This window comes from Petaurus breviceps, unplaced genomic scaffold (genome assembly GCF_028583685.1).
Source record: "Petaurus breviceps papuanus isolate PSGF00001 unplaced genomic scaffold, PetGlider_PUasm1.0 139, whole genome shotgun sequence".
Classification (NCBI taxonomy): Eukaryota; Metazoa; Chordata; class Mammalia; order Diprotodontia; family Petauridae; genus Petaurus; species Petaurus breviceps.
Genome location: NW_027185697.1, coordinates 9,118,466 through 9,142,968, shown reverse-complemented (window position 1 = coordinate 9,142,968; position 24,503 = coordinate 9,118,466). Strand labels below are relative to the sequence as shown.

The following is a 24,503-nucleotide window of genomic DNA, read 5'->3' as shown; positions in this document are numbered from 1 at the left end:
ATGGCTATTGATTGATTCCAGGAGGGGATTAGAATTGATGATCTATAAAGGCCCCTTCCAACTCCAGATTGATCATCCTACTTAGGGATAGGGCTTAGATCTGTGGTTTCATCATTATAAAGAAGTCTCAGATGAGGTAACTCCTTCTACCAATGTAGGTGGATACTTCCTCTACAACTCAGTCTTAGAGAGTTTCCCAGAAACCTGAGAGGTTGTAAGTGACTCATCCAAGACCCCACCACATAGATGTATCAGAAGAGAGATTCGAATTCAGGTTATCCTGGTTCTAAGGCCAGCTCCCTGCCCACAAAGCCAGGCTGCCTTGTGAGATGGAAAATATTATTTATTTATTTATTTATTCATTCATTCATTCATTTATTTGTTTGTTTATTTATCTATTTATTTATTTATTTATTTTTGCTTTTGGAGGGGGAAAGACAGGGCAATTGGGGTTAAATGACTTGCCCAAGGTCACGCGGCTAGTATGTGTTAAGTATCTGAGGTCGGATTTGAACTCAGGTCCTCTCAACTCCAGGGCCGGTGCTCTATTCATTGCAACACCTAGCCGCCCCCATTGGAAAATATTTTAAATAATAAAGCCTCAGATTAATTATCAATCCTGCAAACCCACAGTCTCAAAGCCCCTTTGGGCACCTTACCAGCCCATTTTATCTCTAGTTCCCAGTTAAAAATTTCCTTTACAAGTAAATGACATAGTTACTATTTAGCTGGAATGGAATCAAATAAATCCACCAGGTTCAAAACCTAGATTCTATCTTGTCAGGTGAGGAAAAGCAATCATAACCATAACAGCTGACTATTATAGAAGGCTTCAGGGTTTGCAAAGCACTTTGCAAGCCTTGGGCCATTTGAGTACCACACAGGCCTCTGACTCTGCTCACTTCACCTGGGTGACCTTGGGCCAATCACCTCCCCTACTTCCTGAGGTAGGTCAGAGTTGTCCCTTTTCTTCAGGGGAGGAAATGGATGCTTAAAGAAATTAAAATTAAATAAATTAAATTTAATTAGTTAAAAAATTAAAATGCAGAGTTCCACAGCTAGTTAGTTTCACAGGTAGGATCTGAACTCAGGTCTTTCTGCCTCTAAGGCCCGAGAGTTAACTCTAATCTGTTCCCTCTGTGCCTCTGAGGTGTGAGAGAAACTTAAAGGTCATCTAGTTCTACCCACTTATATTAAAGGTGAGCAAACCAAGGCTTTGGAGGGGAAACAGGCAAGATACTAATTAAATGCAATTAAGTGTTGCCTTAATAGGCTCTTCTGGGAACTGAACTTATTATAACAAGTTTGTCTTGAAAGAGAGTTATTATTATAAGAGTCAGAATAATATTATAGTAGTCAGAATCAAAACCAGAGAGAAAACTGGGCCCTAATACTATCCCAGGAATTTACCAACTATGATGTCATTTCAGTTTCAGGCCCTTAGTCTGGTCATCTCTGAAACAGGAAGATTCTATGTACGTTTGTGTACACATGCATATATATATAAAACTACTTCTCTATAAATCTTAGAGCTCACATGAGAATGTGAGCTAATGTCATAAGAAAGAGCCCAAGACTGAAGACCTGAAGTGACATTCTGGCTCTGCTCACTTTAACTAGCTGGGTGACTTTTGGATGTCCCCTCACTGCACCTCAGTTTTCCCTTCTGTCAAATGAGGGGGTTATAGCTTCTAAGGTCCCTTATGGCTTGGAACTTTCTGGCCCCTTCTTTGTAACGATCTTTGTTTACATTTTTTGACAGATTAACCTCTAATTTGGTCAGGGTGTGTGGGACAATGAGGGAAGGAGAGGGAAGAAATATACAGGAATAGGGCTGATTTTTGCTGAATGTTTTGACTTAGCCCAGCTGTGATCTCTCCCTTGTATTTTCCTCAACCTCTAAGGAGATGAGCTCCCATTCCCCCTTCCTTAAAGTGTCAAGCCTCCCCACTGCCCCTGCAGCCCTTCCTTATAGTCATTTCACAGCTGGAAGGAGCCTTAGTCCAACTCCCTCGTTTCACAAATGAGGAAAAGGAGGCAGAAGTGTGCCAATGGCCACAAAGCCGGTATATGCCAGAGGTCCTAGTTTCTATCTCTATCCACTACCACATGTATCCCTCCCAAAATTTAACATTGGTATTTTAAGAGGGCATTGGAGAAGCTGGTTAAAACAACCCCCAAAAGAGATGCGATTGCCAGGGATGGGAAACCTTTGGCCTCCAGGCCACCTGTGGCCTTCTAGATCCTTGGGTGTGGCCTTTTGACTGAGTCCAAGTTATACAGAACAAATCTTTTTATGAAGGGGATTTGCTCTGTGAAGTTTGGATTCAGTCAAAAGGCTGCACTTGAGGACCTAGAGGGCCCCAGGTGGCCTCAAGGCAGCAGGTTCCCCACCCCTTCCCTATCCGCTAATTCTGTGTCCTGCCCAAGTCATTATCCTACTGTCAAGTAGAGAAACCTTTACATTTGTCATTCATAGCCAAGATCACAGAACCAAGACCGAGCTGAAAGGGACCCCAGAGGCCATGCAGTCTGCACCTTTCATTTTGCAAATGAGGAGAAGTAAAATGTTGTGCTCAAGGTTACACAATTAGCAAGTAGCAGAACCAGTTTTTCACTCCAAGCCCCCAGAATCCAAATCCAGGCTTTGGAGAGATGAAGCCACAAAGCTAAGTACAGATCTACAGATGTGCTGACTCCAAGGCCAGGTGCTGACTCCTGAAAGCATGACAGAAGATCAGAGGGTCACAGTGGGCGTCACAGCCAACTCAAAGATTCTCTAGGAGGTGAGGCATGGAGGGGGAAAGGAAAAACTCTCCAAGGAGGATTTTAAAAATACATACACACATACATACACACATACACACACACATACATACATACATACAAACAACAGAGTCTCTGTGTCTGTATGTGTCTATATATAGCAGCTAGGCGGTACAGTGAAGAGAGCGCTGGCTTGGAGTCAGGAAGGCTCATCTTCCTGAGCTCAAATTTGGCTTCAGACACTTACCTGTGTGACCCTGGGCAAGTCACTTTACCCTGTTTGCCTCAATTTCCTCATCTGTAAAATGAGCTGGAAAAGGAAATGGCAAACCACTCCAGGATCTTTGCCAAGAAAATCCCAAATGGGGTCACAAAGAGTCAGATATGACTAAAAAACAGCTGAACGATAACAAAATATAAATACACACATGATAATTTAAATATTTACATTATACATACATAAATATAAAACTAGAGACAGAGAGACAGATGATAGACAGAGATAGATGATAGATAGATAGATAGATAGATAGATAGATAGATAGATAGATAGATAGATAGATAGATAGATAGATAGATAGATAGATAGATAAAGTCGGCCTCTGTACACCTCTGGGAGCCTCTAGGCCCTCAGAGACAGACATTTCAGGAGTCACAGAAAGTCGACAAGCATTTCTTTACAAATGGATCAGGACCCAGAAGTTTCCCCTGAGGATGGCCTGAGTCTTCCCTTCTTTGGGGGGAGCAGCACAGTGTCATAGACTGCCACAAAGCCTGATTTCAAAGTTCTCCTCCTCCCCTCAATATGCTAGTGTCCCTGGGCAAATCCCCCAGCCTCTCTAGAACCCAGTTCCCTCCTCTGTCAGAAGGAGGGGGTTGGCCTCTGAGGTTCCTTCCAGCTCTTAAAACCTAGGTGCCTCGTTACTGCCTGAATGCATGTTCTGCAGGGGCCTTTCCTGTTACTGCCCCATCCTCACCGCTTTTCCTGAGATTATCTTCCATTTACCCATATATACCTTCTATTTATCCAGTTATTTACATGCTGTCTTCCAAATTAGAACGTGAATTTCTTGATAGCAGGGACTCTACGATTAATGTTTAACAAAAGCTTTCTGTCTGACTGACCACACTCTCTGAGCCTCAGTTTCCTCATCTGTAAGAATGCAGGGTTTGGACGAGATGGCCCAACTCCAGATATATGGTCCTTAAAGTCTTTTAGTCAATCAGCAAGCATTTATTAAAAGACAGCACACTGCTGAGCACAGAAGATTCTGAGATCTCCAAGAGTTCAGCTTTTTTAAATGGAGGAAACTAAATATTAACGATATAAATATTATATGTAATATAAGATGTAGTCATACAAATATCACACACAAGACAGACACCAGTAAATAGAGGATCATCTCAGAAGGAGAACCCAGGAGGGCCGAGGGACCACAGGAAAAGGCCTCCTGAACAAGGTGGGATTTAAGCAGAGTCTGGAGCAAATCAGGATATGGAGATGAAGGGGCATGGGGGAGGGGGCAACCAGTGCAGACACATCGAGGCCAGGGTGGCTGAATTACAGAGCTCGTGGAGGGGGAAAAGAGAGAAGGGACCAGGCTGGGAAGAGCTTTAAATGACAAGAGAAGACTTGATATTTGATCCCAGAGGAATAGGGAGCCATGGTAGGACTGAGTAGAGGGGCACCACAGTCATGGCTACTATTTAGGAAAATCACTTTGGCCTCTGGGTTGAGGATGGAATGAAGTGGGGAGAGGTTAAATTTATGGTCTGCAAACTGGGGGTGATGGGTACCAGTGTGATCAGTCCATAAACAAGTCAGGTCTTATCCTAGCTGATAGGTATACAAAACAAGAAATTTAATCATAACAGCTAACATTTCTATGGCTTCATTCGATCCTCAGCCCTATTAGATGTTGACAGTGAGGCAGAGAGAAGTTAAACGATGTGGCCAGAATCACACAGCTAGTAAATATATGAGGCTGGTCTTCCTCACTCAGGGCCCAGTGCTCCAGCAAACTCTACCATCTAGATGCCTTCAAGAAACAACATGTATATATAAATATAGACAAAATAAATACAAAGCGGGGGGCAGCTAGGTAGTACAGGGGGGTAGAACACTGACCCTGGAGTCAGGAGGCTCTGAGCCTCAAACACTTACTAGCTGTGTGACCCTGGGGAAGTCACTTATCCCCACTGACTCTTAAAAAAATAAATACAAAGTGAATTTTTTTGGGGGGTGGGGAGGGAAGACAGTAACAGCTAGGGGAGATCAGGAAAGGTACTTTGAGTGGAGTTTTAAAGGAAAACTACAAAAATAAGAATAATTATAACACTGATATGGTAACAATAAAGCTAATATTTATATGGCGTGTACTAGGTTCCAGCCACCATGCCAAGAGCTTTATAATTATTTTCTCATTTGATTCTTACAACCACCCTAGGAGGAAGGTGCTATTATTATTATCCCCATTTTACAGATGAGGAAACTGAGGCCAAAAAATTTAAGTGACTTTCCCAAGGCCACACAGCAACTAAGTATCTGAGACCCGATTTGACCTCAGGTCTTGACTCCAGGACCCAGGGTTCTATCCACTTAGTGAGATTCTAAAAGGAGGAGGTGGGGAGGCAGTGTTTTCTAGGGGTGGTGTACAGGATGTGGGAAGACACATAGATGTAGTGGACAGTGTGAGGAACAGCAGAAAAGGCCATCTGGGTGGTGTTAACACCTTCCTCACCACGGGTTGTAAACCTCCAAGTACCAGTAACTGAAACATCTCATCAGCAATATCACCTTAGACTAGTGGCTTCTCAGTGCCTGCTCAGCCTGGCCAGCCGTGAAGGGGCCAAGGCCTAGTGAGGGACAGCCCAGAGAGGAGCTGGCTGGAGCAGCAAAGCTCTCTGCCACTGGGTGGGAGGCCTACAGTTCCGCTCTTCTGTTTCCAGGTTAAGTCTAAAGCAAGGCCCTGGCCAAAGGTCTCATCTGCCCGCCACCTGAGGGCAGGAATTTCAGGACAAGCCTGGGGACGTACTAACCCAGGCCTACCATGTCAGTGCCTCTTTCACCAAAGACCTGGAGGCTTGTCTCTCTGCAAAGGCAAGCCAGATTCAAGAGTATAGAGAGCCAGGGCTCTACAGGGAGTGGATGGTAGATGCCTAGGATTGATCCTGTCTCTTGCTGTTTATTGGCTGTGTGACCTTGAGCAAGTTTCTCTTCTCTAAAATGGGAGAGGTCCCGGGACCTCCCTTACAGGGTTGTTTTGAGAATCAAATGAGATATCTGTAGTGCACTTTGTTTGGTGCACTGTATAAATGTTATTATTAAACAATAACAATAATGAGTCTCTCCAGACCTTTGTTTACCCATCAGTAAAATGAGGAAGTTGGGTTGCAAGATCTCTAAGCCCCAGATGTGTGGTCCCCGTCATACTGTTCCCTGGAAAAGCACTTGTTCTAGGGAGCTTTATTAACTGAATAATTAATGCAGAAATCATAGCAACCCTCCCCCCTCAAAACCTCCTCTCCTCTGAAGTGACCAGGGAACTAAGCAGAAGCAGGGTGCCAATTGTCAGAATGGCCAAAGCCACGACGATTTAAAGTGGGTCACTTTAAATCAAAACAGGAGAGATTCCCCCGAGCATTTCATCGTTCCTCGGTGCATATCCAGAGCCTTTTAGGGACGCGACGCATAGTTTCGAGCTATCGAATTCTGGAGGTCATTTCTGTTTTCTTTCCTTTTTAAAAGGAGAAAGGTGCTAGATTGAGGTCTGGCTCAGACCGGAGGCGGAGAGCTGTAGCATTGATTGTAAGTGCTAATAACGTTACTATTAAATCTGTAGAAAGGGCTGCCAAGTCGTTGGGGGAAGGGGGAAGGAGGGAAAGAAGGCGACTCCCGCGACTTCCATTTTGGGTTGCAACCAACAGCTGCGGGCACCGGGATAGGGGCTTCTCGAACGGATGATGTCATAAGAGCCATCGCAGGCTGGCCCGGGGTGGTGCATGCTCTAGGTGCCCCTCTCCCCGGCACCTCTACGGTCAGCCCCGCTTCATTTCCATTTTAGAGAAGGGCAGGACAGGAGGAGGGAGAGAAAGGGAAGAAGAGGAGTTTTTAAAGCCATCGCTTCTCCCGTCCTCTCTTGAGCGCCCCAAGCCCGTAGAGGCCAGCTGATCCTTGCAAAGCGGGTGGCCAGCCAAGGTCCCCCGAGAACACTGGCAGTTTCGGGTGGCAGTCACACGTGTTGGGGGGAGGGCGCAGCATCCTAGGGCTCCTCCAGCTCCCGACATCCCGGGAATGAGGGGCTGGGCCCCACCCTCCGGAGTTCTCACCTCCCGGGATGCGCAGTCAGGGTTTGCCCTCCCCCTGTGGGTGACCGCCCCCCCATCCCCCCCCGCCACTCCCCACACCCCGGCCTTCCACCTTAGGCCAGCCCCCGCCCCCGGCGCCCATTGGCTGCTGGCTCGCAGCGGGGCCGCTGTTATTTTTCGAATATAAATAGTAGGAGGCCGGGTTGGGGGCGAGCACAGGGCTGCGCCGCCCGCCGTAGCCGGCGTTCTGACGTCTCCTGCTCCCTCTGTCCCTCCTTCTCCTCCTCCTCCTTTTCCTCCCTTTCCTTTCTCTCCTCCTCCTCCTCCTCCTCCTCCTGCTGACCCTCCAGCCCCCGAGCTCTCCCGGTGCCCCGCGGGGTCGGGCATCTGTGCGCCCGTGCGCCCTCGAGCCGCGCCAGCCTCCCTCCCTCCTCTCCCGGGCCATTTCAGCCTCCCGGCTCCGGAGGGGAGGAGGCGCCTGGTAGGCGTCCCAACCTCTGGCGCATCTGGACTCGGCTTCAGCGCCGCGCTGAGCCTGCCCGGCCCGGCTCCTCGCCTCTCCCTCTTTCCTTCTTCCTTCTCCCTGCTCTCCCCCAGCCACGATGATGGAGCAGCAGCAGCCCCCTCTCTGGGATGCTCCCTCAGAGTCAGACCGCAGCCCCGGACGCCTGGAGCGGCTCGGGGCCCCGAGGCCAGCTCGGCTAGCGGCCGGACACCTGCAGCCCACCGCCCGGGGGCTCTTCGCCTCCCCGGACCCGGTGGCCTACTCCTCCCCGGTCACCATACTCACGCGAACCATGAACGACCTCACCGGACTGGGGACGTAAGGCCACTCTGGCGCTCTGCAGATGTGTGGGGATGGAGGGGCCTGCGGGAAGGGGGGGAGGTCCCAGGACCCCCGCCTGGGCCTGGAGAGGAAGGGTGGCTTAGAGTAGATTTAGTATAGCCTTCCTAAAGCTGCGTGTGCACGCGCCCCTTTGGGGAGACCCGTAGAGTCGGAGGCATGGTGTGCAGATGTGGGGGTTGGTTCCGCTGCTGCCAGCTCTCTGGCGGCTCCATTGCACTTTGGGACCCAGGCCTGCCGTCCTAGGGAAGGAAAGGAGGTTCTTATAGCAGAGGCCACCCAAGGCTCAGTGGGCATCCGCGTGGGTTGGGGACCTTGCTCCCCGGCATTACATGGCCCATCTCCAGCCTCTGGAGTTTGGCAGAGAGGCGATTCCCACCTCTCCGAGCCTCATTTTTCCTCATCTGTAAGTTAAGGCACGAGGCTGGGCTACAGGATCGCCAGGGCACCATGCCGTTCATTCTGGAGCCCATGCTGCCCCCTTTAGAATTCCAGCAGACGTTCCCGGGCTTCCTCCTCTCCCTATCTCTTAGATGTAATCACCTTGCTAATGGAACCCAGCATTTATCTTCCTGCCTTCAGACTGGCGTTTGAGGACCTGGGAGGGGAGTTATCTGCAGTAATCTTAGTTTCAGCTGTGAGCCTGCTAGGATGCAGCCATTTTGGCTGGAGAACCTGGGGTGAGCTTTTGGGAAGAAGGCTGTGGAATTGAGGAGCAACCCCATGCTTGGGATTTGGGGTCCTAGACCAGAGTTAGAGCTGGAAGAGACCCTCCTCTCATGTTACTGATGAGAAAACTGCGCCCAGAGAGCTTAAGCACTTTGCCCCAGGTCACACAGGTAAAAAGGGACTAGCATTTGAACTTGAGACTTGATTCTCTTTTATTGAACCATACTGCCTCTCCCCAGCCCTAAAACTGAAAGAGGCCCGGACCAGCTAGTCACTTAGCCTCAACCTCTGTTAAGTGCCTACTGTGAGCAGGTTTATAAAGGAGAGATATGACTTTCACAAAGTCAGTCACTTCATTCATGGCAGGCAGAACTAGAACCCAGGACTTGAGACTTTTGGTCATTATGCATTCTGCTAGACTTGTATTTTTCTAATAATTCCATACTAGGCATAAAAATCTACAGTGCCATAGCTTTTCTAGAATGGGAGTTCCTTGATGGGGAAGGAATTAGATTGGGGTTTTTTTTTGGGGGGGGGGGGTAAGATAACTCACCATGGTAGGTACTCTAAAAATTGAATTGAATTCTTGGCAGGAAGGTGTTCTAAGGGGCCTGATTAGAGGTAAGTACTAGATGGCATTTCCTAAAATTAATGCATTGGCCTTGGAAGTTTGAGTTTGAATCTTTGGGTTTAGGCATCCTTACCCCACCCCCCATGATAGCCTAGAGATGGTGGGAGCAGCTGTAAGGCAGACACTACCTTTTCTTTTCTCCTTCCCCCCAGGCCTTTCATTCCTGAATTGGGCCTGGTCTAGGCTTGGTGGGAGAGGCAGGAGAGAGTGTTGGGGGTTAAGATGGCTTCACGGGCTTCACCCGTTGACTTTCTGAATTCCTTAAGAGAATGGTGAACCCAGTCCCTGGCATGTAGGAAGGAAGGAAGGAAGGAATACTTGTTGACTGCATAGTTACATTCCAATTTGGATAAGGTTCATTTTTAATCCACTGAAGGTCACCAGTGGAGGTTACAGCTGGAAGGCACTTTAGGGGTCATCTAGTCAAATTCCTCCATTGTACAGATGTGGAAACCTCCCCAAGGTAGCACAGCGAGCTACCGCTTTAGCTAGATCTGGAACCCAGATGTCCTGACTCCCCGGGGTGACTTTTCATCCTATCTCACCAGACTAGGATATAGCTCTGGGCTCCAAACTGGCTCTGCCTCAAGTCATTTTATGGTTACTTCTCCAGCTTCCTCTGACTGAGGAAGGTCCTAGAATTGCCTTGACCATGAGAGAGGAGGAGGCTTGGAGATAGGAGGGAGTACCAGAATCAGGGGCCCCCAGAGGCCTTTGGTATCATTCTTTTTATTTGTGTTTTATTTATGACAAAAACATTCTGAGAAGGGGTCTCCTAGGCTTCAACGGGCTGCCACAGGGCTCCAGATCCTAGTCTAATTTCCTTGTTTCCTAGATAGGGAATTGAGGCTGAAGGAAGGGAAATTACTTAGCCTAAAGTCACAAAGATGGAGATAAGATTTGAACCCAAGACCCTTTCTCTGGTATGAGGATGGAGAGCTCTGAATTGGGGGGAGGCAACCTGTGCTTTATAGGACCAGGGTACCAGCTCCAGAGACTGAGGGACAGTAATGATTCCTCCTCTGACCATATGTCCCTGTTGTTTGACAGTGAGACCCCAAAGAGAAAAAAGCAAAGCCTGGCCTTCCGCACCAGACTTGTTTCACTATCCCGGGAATCCTTGTCTTCCGAGGCCTCAGACTCATCAGAATTTTCCGATGCCGGTAAGTGAACTGACCCTGGAAGGAAGGAGAAACTTCATTTCGGTGGGGTAGGGGGAGTCTCATGGATGCCTCATCAGCCAGGAGACCTTGGCTAAGATGGGGGGGGCCATAGGTGGATCGCTGGATTTCCTGGGCCACCCTTTGGTAGAGAAGGAAAGAAAGCCACCTTCCTGAAGTCACATGGGCATTGAGAGTGGGATAGATAGATAGAGAGTGGACCCAGATTCTGTGGAAGGCAGCATGCACACTATGGTGAATGGAAAGTGCCAGATTTTGGGCCTAGGTTCCAGTCCCGGCTCTGATACTTGCTACGTGTAGGGCCCTGGAAGTGGCCTCTGTCTTCTGAAGTATAAGCTTCTTTCCTATAAGAGGTGAGGATGTAACTAGCTTATAAACCCCCCATTGAGCTAGGGTCTTAGCTATACTAATATATATTATTATTCTTATTATATTATATAATATATTATTATTATTCAGGGAGTGCCACTCCCTGGTGCCTAGCACAGGTTAACTACTTCAGTAAGTTTGAGTTTGACTTTGTTTTCAAGGTGTTGAAGGGCCCAGTTCCTGCCTTGATCTCACCAGCCTTCTCCCCAAGAGTAGAGTGTGGGGGCAGCTTCTATTTTTTCCCCTTAGGGAGACTGGAATACTTTTTTATGGCTCAATCCTAATTTTTTTTTGAACCAGTAGTTTAAGAATAACTGTCTTCAGAGCAGATTCCCAGCCCACCCCTTGTTTGTTTTTTTTTAAAGCCAAAAATTGAATGACAGAATTCTCCCTTTCAGACTCTAAAATTCTCACTTTTCTGTAGCACTTTAAGCTTTCTGGAGTACTTTCTTCAAACAGCCCTATGATTCAAGAGTGTCATTTTCCCCATTTCACAAGAGTAGAGGTTCAGTGTCTGGTTAATGATTGGGGCCTGGTTGGAAGGGTTTTCTTCACTTATATTTTTTTTCCCCTGGCTTAAACTGGCCAGGAAGGAGAATGGGCTTGTAGAGGATGGGATGTCATAGGGTCAGGGGACCTAGAGTGTATGTCCTGGCTCCTGGAATGAGCTCCCCTTCTCCCAGACCACCCCATGAAAACCCAGCAGTCCTCTGGAGCTGGAAGAGATCTCCAAGACCACTTCATGCACCTCCCTTCTTTTACAGAGGAAATCCCAGAGACCTGTTAAGTGACTTGACCAAGGTCACCTGGGGATGAGGAAGGGTCAGTCTCAGCTTCAGTACACACACACACACACACACACACACACCTCTTCATCCAGCCTTAATCTTCTGTCCAACACAGGTCTCTCCATGGATTCACCCAGCCCCATGGACCCCCAGGCAATGGACCATGTGTAAGTTGAATGCTCCCTTATGCAGCTCAAGTTTTACAGTGGATTTTGGGGGGCTCCACATTTTAAGAGAAGCTCTGTAAGAGAAAGGAAAGTGATGAAACCTTCATATTTGAAAAACAAGAGAACCAAAGGTGTCTCTCTATAGCCTGGAGATAGCAAGGGGGAAGAATATGAGGGCTGTCTGCCCTCCAAATATCTGAAGGGTTGAGGCAGCTAGCACAGCTCAGCTGTCATCCTGGAGGTTTGGGAGGGAGCTTGAGGGAGGCCACCTCCCCTCCCCCCAGGGTAAAGCTCTAGACCCCTCCTCTTTGACCTGCCTCTCCTTCCCCCACGATCTTGGGCCCTGGTTGGTGCTTTAGGGTGGCTGATGCCCTCCTTGACTCTGCCTTTGGGGGAATATGCCAAGCCTGACCTTAGCCTTTATTTAAAAACAGGAAACAGGGTGGGGAGAAGAGAGAGGCCTTTTTACAGGCAACAGGAAGTGTTTGGTCTTCTTTTCTCCTCCCCCCCCAAAAAAAGTTATCAGAAAAGGGTAGAAACACGGGGGAGGAGAATGAAGGCGGCAATAACAATGATTTATTTAAAAAAGACTTTGGGGGGTGGCCTGCCAAGAGCATAGGCAGGAGATCTGTTCCCTGCTCCAAGGAGAAAGGTCCCTCAGCCCCAGCCTGTGACCTCACACACACACACCCCAGCCTGCTGCCTGGGTCTCCCCCATCCCAGCACCTGCCTTGACAGTTGCTTTTTCTCAGATGAGCTGGCAGGGTGTGTGTGTGTTGGGGGTGGGGGAGGCAGACACAATAGCCCAGCAGGGGCAGGTGGTCCTCAGAGGCCATGCTAAGGGGGTGGTCCTTCTATAGAACCCTCCCCCAGGGAGCCTTTAAAGGCACATCTGTCAGAATTCTGCTGCAGGGGCGGGACCAGGGACAGGATGGAGGGAATTCCACTGGAGAGAAGGAAAGACAGGCTCCCCTTCAGGGAGAGGAGATGGGCTGGGGCAGTCATCAGGTTAAGGGTCACACAAGGTCCCTAGGTTTGTTTTTTTGGTTTCCTTAGGGGAGGAAGCTAGGGTCCTCTGAGTGGTCACAGTGTGGGGTGGACACTGCCATCCCAAGGAATCTGGGAAGACCTTGCCTTACCCTCATTGTTGTCCCGGCACACTCCCCGCCCCGCCCCCAGGGAAGGGGGCATTCAGCGGGGCAGCCCTCTCCAGAAGCCTTTTTATGGAAGCCCATATGGCATAGCGTGACCGGGGCCCAGCTGTCCCGATTTGCATACAGGTGGAAGGCTGGGGAAGCAGGTCTGGTTGCCCTGGAGACACAGCCTTTGAGACCCTGCCCCCAAGCCCCAGCAATGCCTGCTTCCTTTCTCCTCCATTCAGGGGCAACCTTTAGAAACATCCTTGGGCCTTCCTTCCTTCCCTCCTCACCTAGGACTTTTTTCTCTGATAATCACTGTTTTTTCATTTTCTTCTGCCCATCCCTAGATTTTCTCTCCCAGGTCCTAATATTACAGCACAGCACAGGCCAAGCGATTTGATCCCCACTGGGCTATCCCCGCCTTGAGTGTAGAGCAGGCCTGTCTTACCTTGTTTCCCCTGTCTTTGCACAGCCCCTCAGGATTCTACCCCTACCAGCCCTGTCACTGTCAGGTGCGGGCTTGTTGGGAGGGGGTGGCTGAAGAGAAAATACAGATAAAGGAAGAAGAAATGGGCCAAGAGATAGAGAGAAAGGCTAAGAGAGATAATTCGGCCATTTCTTTCCAAAGTTACTTAAAATTTATATCACACAACACTGAAGTTCTGCAAAGTGCTTTTTTTAATTAAAAGAAAAATTTATGGACATATTTTGTCTTTACTTTGCCTGGATTTCCGCTTGTGTGTCTCCCTGCCACCCTCCAAGAGAACCAGCTCACATAGCAAAGAGTTTGGCAGGTGCTTTGTTGATCTCGCATCATATTTGACCTTCACAACAATCCTTTGAAATAGGTGTAGTAATTCTCCCGATCTTGTTCAGTCTTTTCAGTTGTGTCTGACACTTCGTGACACCTTTGGGGGTTTTCTCACAGAGATACTGGAGTGGTTTGCCATTTCCTTCCCCAGCTCATTTTATAGATGAGGAAACTAAGGCAAACAGGTAAAGTGACTTGCCCAGGGTCACATAGCTAGTTAGTGTCTAAGGTTGGATTTGAACTCAGGTCTTCCCGACTCTGGGGCTTGTGTTCTATCCATTGGGCCACCCAACTCTGACTCCTGGTTTTACAGATGAGAAAATTGAGGCCAAGAGAAGTCAAATAACTTGGCTGGGGTCTGAGGCAGGATTGGAATTCAGGTCCAGCACTCTCTCCTCTTTGCTAAAGCTGCCTCTCCATCCACCCACCCGTTTTACAGAAGAGGACACAGCCCCACCATTCCCAGCTCCCTCTCCCCTACACCGTATCTAAGATTGGTCCTCTAACTTTTTTCTCAAAGTGAAGGGGACCCACCAACTGTGGTCTAGAGCAGCCCATTTGACGTCTAAACGATTAAGCCTAACTATCAGCCTTTCCTGTCTGGTGGTCCAGTGCTGCCCCATGGAGCCCGACAGCAGGCCAGCTCAGTCCTGGGGCAGTCACCCTCCCTAGCATCTGAGCAAGGCTCCTGAAGGCCGGAATGAGTACCATTCCTCTAGTACTCAGAACTTTGCCGAGACCTTTATGTTCTCTCCTTTGAGCCTCATGACAACTTGGGGAGGTGGGCGCTAACGTGTCCTCATTTTAGGGCTGAGAAAAGTTGCTCAGCCTGCCTGAGGTCACTGATAGCAAGTGTCCAGGCAGATCTTGGCCTTGGGCCCTCCCGAGTGGCCTTATTCACAGTGGGTGGGTGGGACCGTTGGTGCAGAATCTTAGGCAGAGTCGACCCTTCCTGCCCATCCTAAGCTGCTAGCCCAGACCCCTGGGGCTCCACTTCTCTGTCTTTCTGGCAGGGACTCATCCTGTTTTTTTCTTCTTCCCTTGTGATTTGAAATTCTTTTGGATTCTTACAGATTTCAGGAGGCAATCCGAGAGGCTGGCCAAGTTCAAGAGTGAGTATTGCAGGCCCTCTGTGTCTTCAGTGGGAGCGCCTTACAGGAGTTCTTTTTAGGGGTTGATGTGGGGTGGGGATTGTTTTGTTTTTCATCATTCTGAGGAAACTCCCACCAAAGCGGATCTCAGTACCTGCTTTGTAACTGGTACTGATGACTAGCCCAAGGTCATGCAGCCTGTGGTCTTCTGAATCTAAGGCCAGCCTGTCTGTTGGGGGCTGGGGGCTGAGAAGGCATCTTTTCCACAGATTGAGTCACAGGAAGGGTGGGGTCTCCATTTTCACCATAGCCATCTCTGCTCATCTCCCTTCTCTCCCTTTCTCCCGCAGAGAGAGACTTCCCATCAGACGTTTCCAGTCTTTGCCAGTAAGTTTCCCCTATTGTGGTTACTGAACGAGAGCATGGCTTGTCTGGGCCTCCTGGGGTTCGGGAACAGGAAGTGGAAGGATTTCACTCCAGCCCTGTGCAATCCTTTCCTTGGAGGGGTCAGGTGGCCTCAGAATCTTGAAGAATGGTAGAGCTGGCTGCCCTCTCCATTCAGGCTTAGCCCCAGGCCTGACCCCCAGAGACCACACAGGGCTCCACCTCCCAGCCAGGCAGATAATCCAGAAACAGTGCCTGAGCTGAGAGGGTAGGGTGGGCTCAGCTGGGGCTGCAGGAGGACCAGTGGGTCACAGGCCCCCTGGAATCCTGAGGGTGGATGAGACCTGGGTATCCGAATCAGTGCAGAGGTGGGTTAAGAATGGCGCTATGTAGAAATCCATCTTGCCCCACAAGAAAGTTGGGGGGTAACGGGGAGGATATAAGAGACAACAGATTGGGGGAAAGGGTAGGCTCGCTGTCTTGGGGTGGGGTAGGAGAGAGATGGGGAGAAAATTTGTAACTCAGAATCTTGTGGAAATGACTGTTGAAAACCAAAAATATGTAAATAAATACAGAGAAATGGCCCTAAACCATCTTCCTGTTTTTCTGTATCGTTAGATGAGATTCCTGGGATCCAGCCCGGCCCTTAGGAATATCACCAACTCCAGAACCCTGAACATGCCCCGAAAGAGCATAGGTGACATCCAGATGGACACCGGCAGTGGAGAAGACAAGGAAAACGTGAGCTGGGGGCTTGGCAGACACATGGTCAGGGGAGGGGCGGGGGAGTGGGGATGCAGTGCCATCCGATGGTGGTTTGACCTGAAACATCTCCTGCAGGAAGGATTTGTCTTCAAGATGCCCTCCAGACCAGTGGGGCACAGCCGGTTCACTGCCGCCGAGTGGGCCAGCCGGAGGGAGGCTTTTGCCCAGAGACCAAACTCGGCCCCGGATCTGATGGTATGTGAGAGGTTTGGGGGTGTCCTGAAATTAGAGGCATAGATATTCCAATGGGGGTGGCTGGTTTTGAGTTGGGACCACCTTGTTTCTGTGGATCACCACTGACCGTTCTTTCCCTCTATCCAGTGTTTCTCTCTTGGAGAGAAGGAAGAGGACATGCGTCTCCTGCCCCTACACCACTTCTCCATGAAATCTGCCTCTACCAGCAGAGAGGATGCCAGTGACGATGGAGATGATGGCTTTATGGACGTCCTAGAAGATGACCTGAAGGTAAAAGGCCCTACAGGGCCAAGCCTCCTAGCCCCTCCTGCCAGGGAACCCCTGGGGGGAAGCAAGCTCCGAGCCTGGGGAAGAAGACTATGAGCTTGTGCCAATGCCTGAAGGAGAGCTGTGTGCAGAGCAGGTAGAGCCCTGCTTCCACAGGATCAGGTAAGGTAGCCATGAAGGAGTAAAGACAAATGAACAGGAAAAGTATATGAGGGTGACCCTGTACTTTGTGGCCTTGACCTTGCATCCTGTCTCGGTGGTATGTCCTCCCTCTCCAGACATAGACATAGGCCCCAAAACACACACACACACACCGTACGTCCCCCCACCCCATCCCCCAGACCTTCTTGGAGAAGTGGTTCAAATCCAGGAATTCCTCACACACACCCCCCCCCATCAAACCAACCACTCCATGGCTGCATTTGGTGTTTTGCATTGCAATAAATGCACTGTGTGTGAGACTCTGTAAAGTGTAAGATGTCAACATCAATAGATTTTGAAGGTGTGGGTGAGGGACATTTTGTTTTGGGATTATTGACTGATCTAATCGTTAAGATTAGCTGGGTTTGGGGGGGGGGGTTCCTCCTTGTTTCTTTTATTTCATTCTGTCTTTGACCTATAAAAACCTTTTCTTTTATTTTCGAATTTCTTTCAGAATGAGGAGGAGGTGCCCCCAGGGATGGAAAGCCTTATCAGTGCTCCCTTGGTCAAGAAAGAAGAAGAGGAAAGTGAACAGGTGTGGTTTTCATCAGTAAAGATGGGCTATCTGAAGCAGAATTTGATCTCAGGCTCCAAATCTAGTCTGCCACCCAACTCCCCTAAGAGCCATCATAGGCTACACTTCCCTTATGACCAACGACACATACGCTTTGGGGGGTGGGAGAAAGGGGTTAGTCTATGGCCCCAAAACACTTATTTCAGTATGAATTGGTCAGCCTCTGAGAAACACTGTCCTAACCTTTTAGTTAACACACACTTGAAATTAATTGCCTTGTCCTTGAAACAGTGTGTGGTGTAATGAATACAGTGCTAGATTTGGGCTCAGGACTCCTATCTCAAACTGTAACTAGGGAAAACTCTAGATTCCTAGGTGGCTCAGTGAATAGTGTTGGGTACGGAATCCGAGAGCTGGATTTGAATCCTGCTTCAGTGTATTGTTAGGTATGTGACTGGTCAAGTCAGTCAATGTTTTTTCTGGCTTTGGTTTACTCATTTTGAAAAATGGGGATAATAATGCATCTCTTTCACAAGGTTTTTGAGATGAAATGAGATAAACACGTAAAGTGCTTTGCATGTCTCTATAGATGCTGTCCATTATTTTTAGCTGTTATTAAATGATTTAATGGCTCTGCTTCAGTTTCCCACTCTGTAAAATGGGGGGTAAGACTTGTAGTACCCACATCCCTCTGTAGGGCTATTGTGAGAGTTCGTGAGTGTCGGTGTCTTGACTTCGATCTAAAGGTCATTGTTGCCTTGTCTTGTATCTCCCTTCCCCATCCGCTCTCAAGTCTTTAGTCATGCACAGCAAATGCCGAAGACTCTTCCGCTCTCCCTCCATGCCTAGCAGCTCTATTCGGCCAGTCCTAAAGAGGCTGGAGCGTCCCCGGGACAAGGACACACCAGTCAAGAATAAACGCAGAAAGAGCGTGACCATCCCAACTGCTGCGCTGGAGGAGAAGGAAGAAGAACCGGTGAGTGGCTGCCAAGGCTGGGAGGAGATCAGTCAGTCAGTCAGTCAGCATGAATTAAGCACCTGCTGTGTGCCAGGCACTGGGAAAAGTGGTGGGGGTACAAAGAAAGGCAGAAGACTAGATGGCGCTGGGTTCATCACTCCCTGCTGACGCTGGACAGTATAAAATAGAGACGGAGCATTCCCATTCTACAGATGATAAAACTAAGGCAGCCTTGGCTAGTGTTTTGGACCATAGGATGATAGGATTCATTTGGTTTTGCTGATCTTGTTTTCTACAAGATTTTTTGTTTTGTTTTTTTTTAAGCAGCTGGTTCTCCTGCCCTCGGATTTGATTTTTTTCTCCCCCCTGCCCCACCACGACCACCACCCACACTTCCAGAGATCTCTTTGCTGCTGAAAGTGAGGTCTGCCCACATCAGCCAAGCGCAGTGGCATGGGGGTGACCAGCACTAGCCTTCCCCCCAGGGTGCCCGACAGGAAGGAAACAGATGTTTGTGGCCTCAACCATGATCTACCCTTTGCTCCACAGAAACCTCGACTCCTCCGTTCCAGATCTTTATGTCATGATGAAATTGAGACCATCTTGGACAATGATCCCAGAGAGCTGATTGGGGATTACTCTAAGGTATCAGCTGGAGAAAGGGCATAGATTGGAAGGCCTCTTCCTTGCTGGGATGTCACTAATCATTGGGACTCCTTGGGAAACTGAGCCTTAAACTTGGAGTTGGGATGGAAATCCATAAGCCCTGGTTGGTTATAGGATCAATTAGCAAACATTTATTCTGCATCCTACTATGGACCTGGTGTTGCTGCATTAGGTACTGGGATAGAAGTAAAGAAGGAAGCAGTCTTAGGTTCACAGCAGGAAAGGACCTCGGAGGTGATCTAATCCAACCCCCTGGTTTTACAGATGAGGAAACAGACCCAGAAAGATGAAGTGACTCTAGGTCACAGAGTGGGGGGGCTGGAGGGTAAGTTGCAGTCCTGACTCCCAAGTCTAATCATGTCTGACTCCTTGTGACACCTTCTGGAGTTTTCTTGGCAAAGATACTGGGTACTTGCCATTTTCTTCTCCGGTTCATTTTCTAGATGGGGAAACTGAGGCAGGCAAGGTAAAGTGATTTGCCCAGGGTCACACAGCTAGTAAGTGTCTGACGCTGGAAGTCAACTGGGAAGCGTTCTTTTTCCTCTTCTCTTCCAAGTCCCTCTTCCTCTGTCCACTCTGCATCTCCTGCCTCCTTTTCCTGCCCATCCTCGCCCCTGTGGCACCAGGGAGCACAGATAGGCCTTCTTCCCACAAGATTAATATTTGGATCGGGAGCCTGGCCTTGTGTTGTCTGACTAGGGATCTTTCCCCAACCTCCCTTCCTGATTAACCCTAAATGTAGCTTGCCCACTGATGAAAGGTGGGGCTGGTGGCCATGGAAACGAGGGGTGGCATCAGTGTTTGCATGGAAAAGCCTCAGAACAGCCCAGCTCTTTGGGAATGAGGCCCGACCTTCCCCAGCCCATCTTTTTTTTTTTTTTTAAAGCAATTGGGGTCAAGTAACTTGCTCAAGGTTACACGGCCAGTTATTTTGTGCAGGTGCCAAGTTTCTGAGGCTGGAACCGATCCCGGGTCTCCTGATGCCAGGGCCGGCGCTCTTACTCACTGCGCCACCTGGCCGCCCCTCCTCCCCAGCCCATCTTGATTAATATAGATAGAGGTAAAGCAGCAGCCGTCTGGCCTCACTCTCTCCTCTTTTCTCTTTTTCTGTCCTTTCAGGCATTTCTCCTGCAGACGATAGACGGGCGCCACCAAGACCTTAAGTACATATCACCCGAGACGGTGAGGAGGAAGAGGCAGGGCCTGGGCTTGGCAAGGTGGGGGGGTGGGGACAAGGAGGACTGGTCCCGGGCCCCTGGGTGCCTCCTGTCTCAAACACGACCTTCCTCCTGACATCCTACAGATGGTGGCCGTCCTAACGGGGAAGTTTAGCAATATTGTCGAGAAATGCGTCATCCTGGACTGCAGATACCCCTACGAATTTGAGGGTGGCCACATCAAGGTAAGTCGGCCTGCAGACCCTAGTTGATGTCGTGAGCTCTGAGATAAGGGGCAACAGCTTCCCCAGTCTGAGATAAGGGAAATATTTTTGGTAAACACAAGCTAGGTGAAAAGATGGCCAGATTGGGATGAGGCAAGATGTGTGTGGAGGGGAAGGGAAGGTGTAATCACAGCCAGCCATGAGTGGTGCCCTGGGCCGTGTGGGGCAGCCAAGCCTTGCTGGGACCAGGGAAGGCAGCTCTTCCTTCCCATCCCTACCCCAGGCTGTGTGGTGGTGTGGGCAGAGTCAGGAAGATGTGGGTTTGAATCTTGCCTGAGAGACTTTAAGGCCTTAAACTTGCCTGGGCCTCGGTTTCCTCATCTGTAAAATGAGGGGGAGGTGGGCACCTTGGCCTCTGAGATCCCTTTCAGCTGTAAGTCTGTGGTCCTACGATGGCAACCCCAGGGTAGAAACAAGGAATTGAAGAAGGGAGAAGTCAGGTAGCCTGATCAGTGTAAGGGGAGTTCTCTAGCCTAGAGGCGTTCCCCAAACCCAAGTCCCTCATCTAAGCACTGGAATTGTCCTTTCTCCAGGGTGCAGTCAATCTCCCTTTGGAACAAGATGCAGAGAATTTTCTGCTGCTGAATCCCATTCTCCCCAGTGAGGACAAGAGGGTCATCCTCATTTTCCACTGTGAATTCTCCTCTGAGCGAGGGCCTCGAATGTAAGTGTCGGTCGAGTGGTGTTCTCCTCTGACTGTGGGGTGTGGATGGGGAGGAAAGAAAAGCAGGGAGGGCTGCTGTGGTCTGTCTGACCCATGCACAAAAGGAATTCCTGCTATGATACGAATCAGTCAATGCGTACCTGCTATGTTCTACGTAAACTGAGCAAAGGCTCAGCTGAAATAATCAAACACCTTCTGTACCAGACACTAGTCATAGATTAAGAGTTTGAAAGGGGCCTGAGAGGCCATTTAGAGCCAGCCCAGCCCCCTTTACTTTTTAGATGAGGAAATGAGGCCCAGAGCAGGTAAGTGACTTGGCCCCTGTCTTACGGCTAGTCTCTGAAAGGTTCAAACTTGTCTTCCGAACTCCCAGTGCCAGCGTTCAGTGCACGATATCCTGTGCTGCCCCCCAAGGCACTCTGTATGCCCTACCGATGCTTTCCATAGTGCCATAGACTGGACTCAATCTGCGGCTGCTGTGCCGACCTCTGAAACATCGTGGTGCTGCAGACGTTGACCAGGTTGGGGACTGTCATTCAAGGCTCTTTTTGGTCTGGTACCTGAACTTTTCCTTTTTTCTCTCCTGGCTTGTCTTCCCAGGTGCCGCTTTATCCGAGAGAGAGACAGAGCCGCCAATGATTACCCAAATCTGTACTACCCCGAAATGTACATCCTCAAAGGAGGTTACAGGGACTTCTTCCCACAGTACCCGGTGAGGGCAGCTGGTGGGAGCCTCCCCTGAGCTTTCAGTCTGATCCATAGGGCTCTGTTGGGCTGGTAGCCAGTACGGGCACAGGCAAGCCGGAGAGGATGGGGAGTCAGGTTACTAGTCTCCCAAGCCCCTCCTTCAAAAACAAACCCAGAATATAATTAGTTACCTTAGCTGTCCAAGGGCGGATCTGGTCTTAATGCTGAGGAGGAAGACAGGGAAAGAATCAGTCAACTAAAAGCATTTGTATGTAAAAGCACTTACTGTATGCCAGTCACAGAGAAGATGTGAAAACAGTCTGCCCCAGAGAGCTCACTCCCACCTAAAGACGGGAGGGGGAGACACAGGGAGGTGCAGAATGAATGGAAGGCAAGCTTAGGGGAGAGGGGGAGGCGCAGGTCTCTGGGGTGCTGACTGCCTACTTCATCCCCCCTCGCAGACGTTCTGTGAGCCCCAGGATTACCGGCCCATGAATCACGAAGACTTCAAGGAAGACTTTAAGAGGTTTCGCCTGAAGAGCCGCACCTGGTCAGGAGAACGGAGCAAGAGAGAGATGTACAGCCGCCTGAAGGACTTCTGAGGGCCTGGAGAGCCAGACTCAACCTCTCTGCTCGCCCTTCCCCTCTTGTCTCCTCATCGCCGCCTCCTTCCCGCTCCCCATCTTCCCCCAGCTGCTGGGAAGATCAGCTATGCTTGACCCTCCTAGGGACTGTTCGGTCCTCTAAAGAGGTTTTCACCCCCACAGGGGGGCCTACTTCCTGGACATGGCTTTTTCCTCTTCCCAAATTCCAACTTTACCTGGGGAAAAGTCCCCTTCTCTCCCTCCTTACCCATTTATTTAATTATTTGTTGGACTTGAGCCGAGGCCGTGTCCCGTTGGTGGTGGGTGGCAGCTGCCCGCGTGCCAGTCCCAGAGGCTTCAGACCCACTCCTGTGTCTGGCCCCTACTCTTCATGCCTGGATCATGGATGCTGGGGCCATCCCAGATCTTAGAAGGTGCTCAGCTGGCCTCTCCTCCCCCAGGAGAGGTTTTCTGACATGGAATCCCATAGGATTTCACTCCCATTCTGCCCACTAACTCCATTGTTCCTCCGACCCATGACAGGGTTTTGTTTGTTGTATGTTTTTTGTGTTTTTCTTTTTCATCTTTGTCCTTTGCCTTTTTTCTCTTGTATTGGGGTTGAAAGGTAAGAGGATCCTCATCTGACATCAGCTCAGACCCAGCTGAGTCTCCTCTGGGGAGAAAAAGGGATCTCACTTGCTCAAAGGAACGCTTGCGGGTGGAGTTTAGATCCTTTTGCTCCCCTATGTGTTTATTTTCTTGGGTTTGGAGTTTGTGCTATCCTGAATCCAAAACCGGTTGGTTATGCAAATTGTATAAAAGATTGTGCTTCGGTGGGTGGGGAGGCCGGCCTCATGTGAATGAGAAAGAGAATTGGGGAGTTCTCCCTCACCTGCTGCCTTTCCCCACTGCTCACTTTTCATTGATTTGTAAAAACAAAGCCTCTTTTTTTTTTTTTGGAGGGCAGTTGGGGTTAAGTGACTTGCCCAAGGTTACACGGCTAGTTTTTGTGTTAAGTGTCTGAGGCCGGATTTGAACTCAGGTCCTCCTGACTCTAGGACCAGTGTTCTATTCACTGCGCCACCTAGCCACCCCCAAAACAAAGCCTCTTGAAGGGAGTTTCACTACCCTGTCCCATCTTCCCCCCACACACACACACACACATACACACACTTGAGTTGTTGCTGCTGTTTGACTATGATAATTGTCCATCCCAGAGAGAAGGGCTGAGTGGGCCATCCACAAGCCCCAGATACCTCCTTTCACCATGCCCAGAAGGGGTATTCTGCCCATTCCTGTCTTTAAAAAAACAAAATTTAAAGGTATAAGGGGGATGGGAAATGTCTTTTTTTGTTTGTTTAAAAAGCACTTCATAAACTTGCACAGTAACAGCTTGTTTTCCTTTGGGTGGTTGCCTACCGGGGCTGCCACTGGCGAAGGCTTGGGGCCAGGGCAAAGATTGAGGTTCAGGGTCTCTAAACCCAACTGGGGTATGGTATAGTTTTGTAGGTAAGGTGGAGGTGCCCTCTGCCTAAGGAGGAGACCTGTAACGTTTTTTTCAAAGACGATTGGGTAGGGATATGAGAACTTGGCATTGTGGGAGGGGGCAGATAAGATTCAGGCATTGTGGAAACTTCTTAAAAGCTGCAGTGTGCCCCAGGAGGGCCTGAGGATAGAATGATGCTTCTGGGCACCAGGCTGCCCAGCATGTGCTACTGTGAACTCCCCCTCTGTCCCTGGGTTATCTGTGTGTGTGCTGGAGAGCTGTGACCATAGCTTTCCCCCCTGTCCTGTGCCTTGTCTGGAGCTGGGGGGTTAAGCCACCCTCCTGCTCCAGTGTGACCTCTCTGCCCATGTGTCTAGCCACATCCCATTGAAGGCTCTCCCTCATGAAAAGCACTTAATCTGTACCTGGCACAGGACCCCTGCCCAGCGTGAGTTTGTGTATCTGTGTGTTTGTGTGACCCCATCCATGAGTGTCAAGTGGATTTCCATTTTATTTAAATGAGTAGGGCTGGAAGAGATCTATTTCCTCACCTGAAGACAGTTGGCACACCTTTGTAAAAGCTTCTCCAGCTCTGTGTCAGGAGAAAGGGCGTGAGGGTCTGTGACCTGGATGGCCCTCCACCTTCTGATTTGTTAACCTTTTGTTCAATAAAGCCCTGGAATTGTCACTGGTGTCTGCTGTGTTCACCTATACCAGAAAATGCACAGAAAGCCCCAGGAGAGGCGGGAACAGGCCTTTGGCCTCGGGTAATCAGGGAGACAAGATTGAGCCTGGGAACATTTGTTGGGTGAAAACAAGGAAATAGAAGATTTGAATTGAATATTGAAGGAAACTGGGCTGAAGATTAGATGAGAGGGTTGTGCATTCCAGGCATGGACCTGCCTGTGCAATGTCATGGAGATGGGA

General features: G+C 49.4%; 1 protein-coding gene across 4 annotated transcripts; it reads left to right on the top strand.

Moving 5' to 3' along the window:
- Positions 1–6,220: 6,220 nt before the first annotated feature.
- Positions 6,221–24,264, top strand: CDC25B (cell division cycle 25B). Of its 4 annotated transcripts, none has more exons than XM_069066085.1 (16): positions 6,221–6,574; positions 10,269–10,381; positions 11,672–11,723; positions 14,747–14,785; positions 15,115–15,151; positions 15,767–15,889; positions 15,989–16,108; positions 16,235–16,378; positions 17,031–17,111; positions 17,884–18,066; positions 18,598–18,693; positions 19,834–19,896; positions 20,018–20,116; positions 20,689–20,819; positions 21,420–21,531; positions 21,968–24,264. In XM_069066085.1, exons 3-16 carry the CDS (start codon positions 11,680–11,682, stop codon positions 22,106–22,108), a joined length of 1,413 nt encoding a protein of 470 aa, XP_068922186.1. In that variant the 5' UTR covers positions 6,221–6,574; positions 10,269–10,381; positions 11,672–11,679; the 3' UTR covers positions 22,109–24,264. The 4 variants fall into 4 exon arrangements, with proteins under 4 accessions (XP_068922186.1, XP_068922170.1, XP_068922168.1 ...); XM_069066069.1 differs by lacking the exon at positions 6,221–6,574 and adding an exon at positions 7,288–7,897; XM_069066078.1 differs by lacking the exon at positions 6,221–6,574 and adding an exon at positions 7,926–9,208.
- Positions 24,265–24,503: the final 239 nt, after the last annotated feature.

What these genes read in the sequence shown, in the direction of transcription:
- CDC25B (XM_069066067.1), top strand. Translation starts at nt 7,677, where the DNA reads ATGATGGAGCAGCAGCAGCCCCCTCTCTGGGATGCTCCCTCAGAGTCA. An exon ending in ATCAGAATTTTCCGATGCCG is followed by an intron (nt 10,382 to 11,671) that starts GTAAGTGAACTG and finishes TGTCCAACACAG; the next exon opens with GTCTCTCCATGGATTCACCC. An exon ending in TGATTGGGGATTACTCTAAG is followed by an intron (nt 18,694 to 19,833) that starts GTATCAGCTGGA and finishes CTGTCCTTTCAG; the next exon opens with GCATTTCTCCTGCAGACGAT.